This window comes from Strongylocentrotus purpuratus, unplaced genomic scaffold, assembly GCF_000002235.5.
Source record: "Strongylocentrotus purpuratus isolate Spur 01 unplaced genomic scaffold, Spur_5.0 spur5_scaffold_11, whole genome shotgun sequence".
Lineage (NCBI taxonomy): Eukaryota > Metazoa > Echinodermata > Echinoidea > Camarodonta > Strongylocentrotidae > Strongylocentrotus > Strongylocentrotus purpuratus.
Window position 1 is genome coordinate 14,854,046 of NW_022145596.1, and position 10,147 is coordinate 14,864,192.

The 10,147-nt window shown below is 41.2% G+C and overlaps 1 protein-coding gene across 1 annotated transcript; it reads right to left on the minus strand.

The window, feature by feature from the left end:
* Nucleotides 1-1,630: 1,630 nt before the first annotated feature.
* On the minus strand, nucleotides 1,631-7,906 carry LOC754350 (EIN3-binding F-box protein 1). Its single transcript, XM_001185285.4, has 2 exons — nucleotides 7,747-7,906; nucleotides 1,631-4,086 (listed from the first exon to the last, which is right to left on the minus strand). Exons 1-2 carry the CDS (start codon nucleotides 7,768-7,770, stop codon nucleotides 2,179-2,181), a joined length of 1,932 nt encoding a protein of 643 aa, XP_001185285.2. The 5' UTR covers nucleotides 7,771-7,906; the 3' UTR covers nucleotides 1,631-2,178.
* Nucleotides 7,907-10,147: the final 2,241 nt, after the last annotated feature.

Below are 10,147 nucleotides of genomic sequence, written 5' to 3' on the forward strand. Positions count from 1 at the left end.
TCAGAGAAGTGGAAGGGTATCGTCTAGTCAACAGAGTGAAGGATTCAATTGTCCAAGACCAACAAGTGATGTTAGGGATACCAGAGAAATGATGCAAAGAATAAGTCTGATCATAAGTTGCACTGTCTGTATACAAATGCAGACTCCCTTATGAATAAAAGAAGCGAGCTTCTAATCAGCATTGAAGAGAGCGAACCTGACATCATTGCCATCACAGAGGTGTTACCGAAATTTGGAGGAGATAAAGTCCAAGCAGCTGAACTTGAAATAGATGGCTATGTCTGCCTCACCAATGGAAATGATGGGAGAGGTGTATGTGTTTACACAAAAAAAGAGCTTAAAGCTACCAAAAATAATGACCTATCAGATATGGTTTTCAGAGAAAGTGTGTGGTGTGAGATCAGTCTTCAAGACACAGATAGTCTTTTTGTTGGATGTGTATGCTGTAGTCCAATTGGCACAAGTGAGAATAATGAACAGCTGCTAAACCTCGTCAACAAAGCTTGGGAAAGAGAAGATTCACACCTCTTGATAGTGGGTGATTTCAACTATTCTGAAGTTGACTGGGAGACATGGGCATCATCAGCAAGTGAGGCACATGGTAGCAGCAAGCTGGTGAACTGTCTTCAAGATAACTACCTTTACCAAGAAATGAACTCCAATACAATTTAGATTTAGATGAATTAGATGTTACTTCTGCATGTTTTCTTTCTTTCTGATATACTCCATGCTCGTATGATGAAACACATTCCAAAATCCAAGCCAAGTAAGAAATCAGAGAAACAAAGACAGAAGCCTCTGTGGATGAGTGGTAACGTGTTGAGAAAAGTGAAAAAGAAATATCATACCTGGAAACGCTACACGACTACCAAACAGTATGGTGACTACCAGGTGTATGTCAAACTGCGCAATGCTGCTACACACGAGGTAAGGAGTGCAAAGATAGAGAAACTGGCAGATGAAATAAAGGAGAACCAAAAGAGTTTCTGGAGTTGCGTAAGATCGAAAACCAAAGTAAAAAAAGGTATAAGTTACCTAGATAAAGATGATGGCACACAGACCAAGAATGATGTGGAGAAAGCAAACTTCTTCGCTAGTGTCTTCACAAGAGAAGATTTGGAAAGTATCCCTGATCCAGATACAAAGTTTGATGGTGCACCCCTCGAAGGATATGAAATGAGTTGTAATGAAGTGGAGAAGAAATTTAAAAAGTTAAACCCATCAGAATCTCCTGGACCAGACGGCATAAACCCCTGAGTATTGAAGGAGACTGCAGATTAGGAGGCCCTCTATAGTATTCTACGGATGAATTCAAGGGACTCTACACTATTAACAGCTGGATTGCCTTTTTGAAGAGCGTCCTGAGCGATCATATTTTGAGAACCATTATCACGAATGAGTTAAAGCTATCACACACTCTCCAAAAAATCATGAAATATGTTTTCTCAAATTTTACAACAAACCAAAAATATTTTAAATCTATTTTCTTAGTTTCCCATCATTCAGAGATGCAGTTTAAAAGCTCTTTTTCTAGAAACTTCTTGCCCCGTTTACACAGGGCAACTCTGATAGAATGCGTTTAATTCATTTACAAACCATTAATTCCATAGGCTATTGAGCTGAGCCACTGTTTATTACCACACGTTGCTTTGTTAACCCATTGTCTTATGGAACTGTGTGGCCCCTGTATTAAGCCTATGGCAATGCGAGAATTCAGTAGTCAACAGGTACACGCAACCAGTACTGGTATGTAACTGTGTCATATCACACAAACTGCCAAAATGGTTATATCACTGATATAACACCAAAGACTATGGCACTTGTTTCGAGGTTATTACACTGTGCAGAATTCAAAGTCAGATTGAAAATGGAATGATACAAAACTGGATTGGAATGAGTTGCTTCTTTATGTTTTTGTTAATGTCCAATTGGCAAACAAATACTTTCCTTGGTAATTGCTTCTCTTGATCATCTTACTGATATCACATTTTGGTTTTATTTTTTTTAAAGAAATTCCCCCAAAACATGTTGAACTGTATTCATGTACAAGTTCTGTCTGGCTCCAAATGAGGCATACTGTACATCATACTACAAAATAATAGAAAAAGAGATGCCACGATAGAGAATATTGTAGATTGCATGTAACACACATATTTCTTAGAATACATTGTGATTTTCTCAGAAGAATTCTGGTTGGTACATTGTAGATAGGTTGCCGTCTAAGTACGATGTGATGACGGTTTGGAGACAAGGCAGCTTGCTAGACATCTTATCTACAGCAGCGATGGGAACATTACACTGAGATACGTCCAAGAACTTGAGGTGCCTACAGTGCATGGCGAGGGCATCCAAGCTCTTCTCAGTGATGAGACATCGAGGAATGGTGAGAGATGAGAGACGAGACGACCCCTCAGCTATGGCTATCACACCTACATCTGTAATCTGGTTGCATTCACTGATCGTCAGATCCCGTAGGTGGGGGTTCTTCTTTGCGATGGACTCGAGGCTTTTGTCGGTGACATTCCGGCACATGCGCAGATCCAGGGTTTGCAAGCGAGGGAAGGATATGCTCTCCTGAATGCATAGGTCTGTCAGATGATGGCAAGCTGCCAGGTTGAGATACTCCAGAGTCTTGATGGCGTTGATTGCTACTCTTGATGTAGATTTGAGGTATTCCTGCATCTCATCTTCTGGCACGGTCAAGATGACCTCTTCGAATTTTGCTGGCCTGAAGAAGCCCATGTTGCTGTGACTGCGAGTGTAGCGGTCACTGCTGTGCTTAGAGGATTCATCAGGAGGAGAGATAACTGGACAATCTTTGTCCAGTCCAAGGAGACCAAAGTCGGTGATTCGCTGACACCAGCTGAGGTTGAGCCGTCTCAGGCAGTGGAGCTTGGCCGAGATGCGATGAACGCTGAGGTCTGTCATGGCATGAGATGAGCTGAGATTGAGTTCCTCAAGATCTGGTGTAGCATCACAGATGCAGAAGACCACATCATCATCCACCTGAGGACAACCTTGAAGATTCAGAGATCTCAAATGTGAGAAGGAAGCACCCTTTAATCCCTTCAGCATCTGAGCGCCTTTTAGATTGAGGTTACTTGCCAAGCTTAGATGGGTCAACTTGGTCAGGTTTGACGTCAGCTGCTCAAAGGTATCCTGAGGAATGGACTTGAGTTTGTTTAGATTCAGTTTCTCCAAGCTCCCGAGATTCTGCGTGATGGCGTTGATAGCAACGTTTCCTACAGATGGACATGATGCCAGGATTACTTCCTTTAAGCTTGGCTGAAGATGTGCAAGATTCTTCACACCCTCATCTGTCAGATGGGTACACCTCACCAAAACAATTCGCTTCAGTTTGAGATTTGGTACGTTGGCTAGGGATGTCAACGCCTCACTGGTTACTGTAGTCAGACTAAGGTCCAAAGAGGTCAGAGTTGATGCGGACCTCTTCACAAATGCTAGGAGATTGGAGAAAGTAAGTACAGTGACCGAGTCCTTTCCCATATCTCTGTTGCGGTAGGGGTCCGTCTGAAATGCTATGTTGCATCCCGCAAGAGACAAGTCTTCTAGTTGAGGAGTAGTGGCTACAAACAGGTTGAAAAGTGCATCAGACAAGTACCTGATTGATCCTAAAGACAACTTCTTTAACTTCCTGAAAGCCTGGAGGGCCACCCGTTTATCTTCCTCCTTCTGCAGAAGGGTACCAGACATGAACATACTGTTGCAGCAGCTCAGATCAAGTGACACCAGGTTGTCGCAGTGGGCAAGGATGCCTAGGAACATCTTCTGTGTAAGGTCACATCCTTTGAGGCATAGATACTGGAGATGCGGACCAAGGTGCCGACCAACTTCTTTCAGGAGAAAGTCTGCATTGGATCCTTCCACATAGGTGATGACTAGCTTTGGACTCTTTCTTTGTCCAAGGTCCTGAAGATGTTTTCCCGCTGAAGATGATGCTCTCAGGGTGATCTGCGTGTTCCTGTGGAGTGCAGGATCTAAGGAGGCTTGGAACCAGTCTTGACAGACCACAGAAGCCTCCTCCCGATCAGCATAGCAGAGGAAGTTAAAGATGTGAGCTATAAGCTGAAAAGACAAAATAAAGAATAAAACAGAACTTAATTTTCTATCATCTGATATCAAAGCAGATTTAACAGCGATCTTAAGAAAAAAATGTCGTTAACGTTTCACCTTTTTAAAAACTGTACAAATACTGTGAGAAGTACATTAACAGATCCACAATAAAGATGTACATTTATGTTTAAACTTTGCTGAAATTACAGCATGAGGGTAAACTCTCACAAAGAAATAGAGTCCATTATCTTACAAGCAGGCATTGTTTCAAATTGATACATTTCAGTTCCGATTCACAACTTGATTTCCTTATATCATTGATCTGTAACCACTAGTATATTAGTGTCAGTATGGTGGCAGTATAGGTATAAGGAGGTATTGGTAATGGTACAGGTATGTACATAGATGTAGATACTAAAAATCAGCATTGGTATCAGGACTTTGAATCAGAAATGGTATTAGTATAGGACTATAGGTCCTCTGTATCAATATTCATACTTGTCCAATAGTATCAATATTATAATGGTGTCAATATTGAAGTCAGTAGTCAGTACGTATGAATATTTAAAATTTCCTCAACAATAATTCCACATTTTGTGGTTTGGAACAAAATATGACAGATGCATGAGAAGAAAAAGTTCTTGCACATACTGCATCCATTTTAGTTTCATGACTATGTTGCCTTTGATGAGAGCACTTTTTTTGCCTAAAGGAAAATAAGCTTCAATTGCTTAAATTGGAAACATGTTCAGAGATTAAGAATCATTATTTCTATCAAAATTGGCAATTTTTCAACTTGTTGACAACATTCTTGTTACATTGTTGTCAGAGATATTAAATTTGATTTTAATGCACATTTAGCATAATAGCAATAAAAGAAAAAAATAAGGATTGTTGCCAATTTGAAGAAGAAAGTGTGATCAATTTAGCCCAAGTTCAAACAAATCCTGTCCTGAAAGGGTTAAGTACTGATGTCAGTGTTGGAATTAGAAACAGTATACACCAGTTTACGGTTGTGTGAGCCATTTTAAACAAAGCCAATGATCTAGAGGTCATGTATTTATGCGTAAATTAAGATTGCGCCCATGCAAATTATGATGATATCACTACCTACGTGCTGCATTGTGCGCGCACATCATCATTTGCATGGGCGCAATCTTAATTTACGCATAAATACCACTGACCTCAGGTCATTGGCTTTGTTTCAGGGCCAATGACCCGAGGTCAACTGTCTGCGCATGCGCACTGATACAACCGTAAACTGGTGTATTGTTGCCATCAATGGAATCAAAATTGTTATCAGTGTTGGTTACTATTTATCACTTTGGTGATGGTACTGCCACAAATTCATTCCAAATATACATGACATGGACTTTTTCTGAAGCCATCTTTATACTGACATTTTCTTGACCACAATGACTGTACACAAATATCAGCATTATCACAAATGAGTATGGAGGTAGTTTTGTCCCTTTAGAAGCTATACCGTAAGTAGTGTCATATCCTGAAGTTAGTTGAGACTTGCATCATTTCAAAATGAGTCATTTTGGCATTGACCAATTTCTGTGTGTTATTGTACAATACAGTGAAACAAATAATTTTTGTTAAATGTCTCTTAATCAGAATTCTGTTTATTCATGTACATGTACTCCAGCAACCTCCTAATAAAGATCACTGGCCTATGACAGCATTTCTTGTCTCCTTTAAGAAGTCTTGATAGTATGTCTAACTATATTATTATTATCTCAACATTAAAAAGAATAAATTTGTAGAATTTTGAAATGTACTGTCTAGAAGCTGTTCTAATAACAATCTAGTTTCATAAAGCGCTTGATACGAAATACTGTCTCTAAATGCTTTACAGATATTATTACCCAGGTCAATCGGTCATCAGATTCATTCATCATTCATGCACAATGTGCACCATCTCCACTCCCTGGGGAGTATACTTTCCATATGGTCACCGTGAGGGCATATGGCAATTACTAACACAAAGGCTTTCATCATTCTACCAGATCCTTATTTCTCTCCTGGGGATGGAGTGGCAAGTGTAGATTAATGCCTTGCCAAAAGACGTTAGTGCAGTGGTGGGGATCAAATCCACAACCTTTTCAATTTCAAGTCAAGTGCTTAAAAGCCACTCGACTACGACACCTCTATTACTAGAAGCTGTTCTGAAGATTTGGTTAAGGGGGAAATAAGATTGATTTTGGGGATGGGGGACCGGTAGGATGACGAAAGCATTTGTGTTAGTAATTGCCTATGCCCTCATGGTGACCATATATGGTAGGAATACTCTCCAGGGAGTGAAGATGGTGCACATTGTGCATGCATGAATCCGATGACTGGGGTAATAATATCTGTAAAGCTCTTAGAGACGGTATTCCGTATTAAGCGCTATATAAATCCGGATTATTATTATTTTGGATTTCCAAGTTATAGGATCAGCAAATCATAAGCATTTGACCCAAAAGGCTCTAAGCCTGTCAATTTGTTAAAAGATAATTCATTTCTCCTTTGAGACTTGAGAGCCTTTATTCAAAATGTAAGAGAAATCACTGTTAAAGATGTTCTACCATATTGTAATAAAGATAATAAATTACTTCAATAATTTTGTCAGTACTCAACTTCATCTTTCTCTTTAAACTTATCAGTAATGAAATGGGTGGTGGTGGTGGTGAGTGTTAAGTTTATTCTGGCAAGGATCTTTGTTTGAAATAGGAGTATTTCAACTGAAATAGGAAAATTGGTAAGATGTCCTACCATACTTATAGTTGTACCGGTACGTTAATAAAGATTATTGATTACATAAAATAGGACCAGCAAAAATCATAACCTTGTGACCGAGAATGCATTAAGTATGCATTACATTCATATTTTTTGGTCCTCCTTTTAATCTTTCTAAATTTGTTATCCCATATCCCCAAAATTCAGAAAATGAAAAAGAAAAAGAGCCCAGATGAGGAACAAACTGACAGAATTGTTGACTTACATGTACTAAGTACGTAGTAACTATACAAAGTGTAGTTACAAATTAAAAAGGTTTTTTGGTAAGATCTCTTCAGTGAAACATTTTCTACATGAAATAACAAGATTAAATTTGAACAAAAAGGATTTGTAATAACAAAACAAAACAAAATACAAAAATGATCATGTAAACTCAATCAGTCACCAAAAGCATGTAATAAATATTTGTTCTTCCTTTTTAATTTCTGTTATAAATATTGACCCTGGCCCAGCTCAGCTCCCATATAAATATGTGCAAAGCTGATAAAGCTATTAATTTTATTAAGTTAATACAAATTATTGAACTTTGAGTTTGATCTAGCAAGTCGTCGTCGAGTTAAATTGAACAATTTATAACATGGGTGTGTTACTCCAAATTTGGATCTGTCTTGCTATTTCAGGTAATTTAGTTCGTACATCAACTCCATCAAAACATTAAATCTTTACAAACATTACATGATTAGTTGTAAATATAATCCTTCAATCATCATACAAATGTAGATCTATCGGTCCACGACTACTGAATAGTCATGCCCATGAACGGAACGATTTAGCCCCATGGCTTCGGCGTAACCTTCACTGTGGCACCGCTGAAATCCTGCTGCAATAAAATCATCAATAATTAACAGTTAAATGGGAGGACATGTGAATAATGTATAAACTTACCTCTTGCGGTAAATTGTCGGCCATGTTGTAGGATGTTGTTACACTATCTTGGTGTCATTCTAGTGTAAGATTTCAGCAAAATCGTTTATAGAGTCTATGCCGATCTCACAATTATGTAAACATGGTGTGGGTCACATGCTGAGCTCTGCGCATGTGTGAAACAAGAATTGAATAACAGTTATAACACACACACATGCATGAGGCTGAGGGGGGAACTGATATGAGAGGCGAGGGCGGGGGGCGTGGTGTGCAGTGGGCAGTAGCGTACGCAGGATTTTTCAAAGGGGCGGGGGGGGGGGGGGGGGGTTAACATTTTTAAATCGGGCTGAAATTTTTGCATCGACTATGCCAGCCGCTGAATAAGCGGGAGGGGGGGGGGGGGGGGGAAGAGGACATATATTTTTTTTTTTTTGGCCCTCAAAATTTGAAAATTTGCCGGGTCAACTTTTCGTTCCGTTGGGGGGGGGGGGGGGGGGGTAACCGGGTAAGGTCACCATTTTAAGGTCACCCAATACACACATTAAAAAAAACCAAGGGGGGGGGGGCCTGGCAGTGGGTCTGGCCCGTCTGGGCAGGGTTTGAATTTCAGTTGTGAATTTAATGATACTGAACCAGAGCAATAGTCACACTTTCACAGGGGTGCAGACAATGGGTCAATGTTTGTTTCTATCATTATAAAGCTAGCTAGCCTAATGCTGAAATATTAGCCGCCCCCTCGTTCCCATCACCTCCCATATAATTATATCCCTGAGCCCAGGCGCGTACGCAGGATTTTTTCAAGGGGGGGGGGGGGGGTTTAACATTTATAAATCGGGCCGAAAATTTCGCAACGACTCAGCCAGCCGCTGAATAAGCGGGGGGGGGGGGGGGGGGGGGGGGGGGGTAAGAGGACACTTTTTTTTGGGGGGGGGGGGTCTCGAAATTTGAAAATTTGACGTTTTGCTCCGTTGGGGGGGGGGGAGGTCAGCTTTTTTAGGTCAGCCATGGGAATTTTTTTTTTTTTTTAAATAAAAAAAACAAAAAACAAAAACAAAAATCCAAAGGGGGGGGGTTTAGGGGGGTTTAGGGGGAGTTTACACACAGAAAAATACCAAAGGGGGGTTTAACCCCCCAAACCACCCCCCCCCCCCCCCCCCCCCCCCCCCGGTACGCGCCTGCCTGAGCCCGAAACAGATCCGAAACCTGGTGAGGTCAACTTTGTTCAAAGGAAATACTATGATATGAAGGCTGTAAAATATATGTATTAGCAGATGCCAATTTATTATATATTATGTATAATTCAGAATTATAGTTATAATTCAAAAGTCAAGCATCAATGATGTTTGCATGTTCATATCGTTTGCTAATTATGCTAAAATCCAACATTATGCGTTACCGGTACTAGCTCAAGAATGAAAAATGGCTCAATATTTGTTTCTTCTTATTTTCTTTCTCCAGTAGAGCAGCTGCATTAATTGGCTCTTTTCCTTTCTCTCTCTCTCTCTCTCCTTTTCCCCCTTTCTATATATCATTTCCACCGGTGATATGTCATCAGCAAATGTAGTTAAAGATGTGCTGGTGGTGTATACCCTTCGCATTTTCCTGATATTGCGCCATATTAATCCGAGAGTCTTTCAATATTTTGAAACAGTGCTATGCTTTAGAATCACATGATTGAAGGGGATTGAAGAGGAAAATATAAGTAGAAATAGGGTAAGGGAGAGGGGAGATCGGGGGATGGGGGGGGGGGGAGGCGTAAGAAACATTTTGCCTAAAGGAAAGAGGATAAGAAAGATCTGGCAAAGAAAAAAAAGGGAGAGAGAGAGAGAGAGTCCGGCGGCCTCATAAAAAAAAAAAAGAATTGGCAACATAATTCCCTTGGGAAAACTCAGTGATCAAGTGGGTGCAGGTGCAGTAAGCAGTTGCATAAAAAAGATCCCCCTCCCCAGCCCAGCCCCCTCGATCTCCAGAAACACTCCCTCCATCCTCCTCCCCAGACCACTCCCCCAGCCCCCTCCCCAGCCCACTCCCCTAGCCCACTCCCCCAGCATCCTCCCCCAGCCCCCTCCCCAGCCCACTCCCCAGCCCCTTCCCCAGCCCCTCCCCAGCCCACTCCCCCCCCATCCCCCTCCCTCAGCCAGGCGCGGATACAGAATTTCTTAGGGAGTGGGCCCAACTTTTTTTTTTCCTCCCGAAAATTGCGCCGGCCGAAAATTCGCTCAGTGGGGGGGGGGGGGGGGGGTGTAGTGAGCACAATTTTTTTTTTTTTGCCCTCGAAAATTTGAAATATTGCACCCCCCCCCCCCCTTGAGCATCAGGGGGGGGGGGGCCATCTCCAAAAAAAAGGGAAATTTAACGTTAAAAAATGTAAAAATACAGGGGAGGCCCCCCCCCCACCCCCACGCCGCGCCGAAAATTCGCT

Excerpts from the sequence above, each read along its gene's own strand:
- LOC754350 (XM_001185285.4), bottom strand. The coding sequence starts at position 7,770 with ATGGCCGACAATTTACCGCAAGAG. Across the intron at positions 4,087-7,746 it reads CCGACAATTTACCGCAAGAG|CTTATAGCTCACATCTTTAA; the intron begins GTAAGTTTATAC and ends TTGTCTTTTCAG.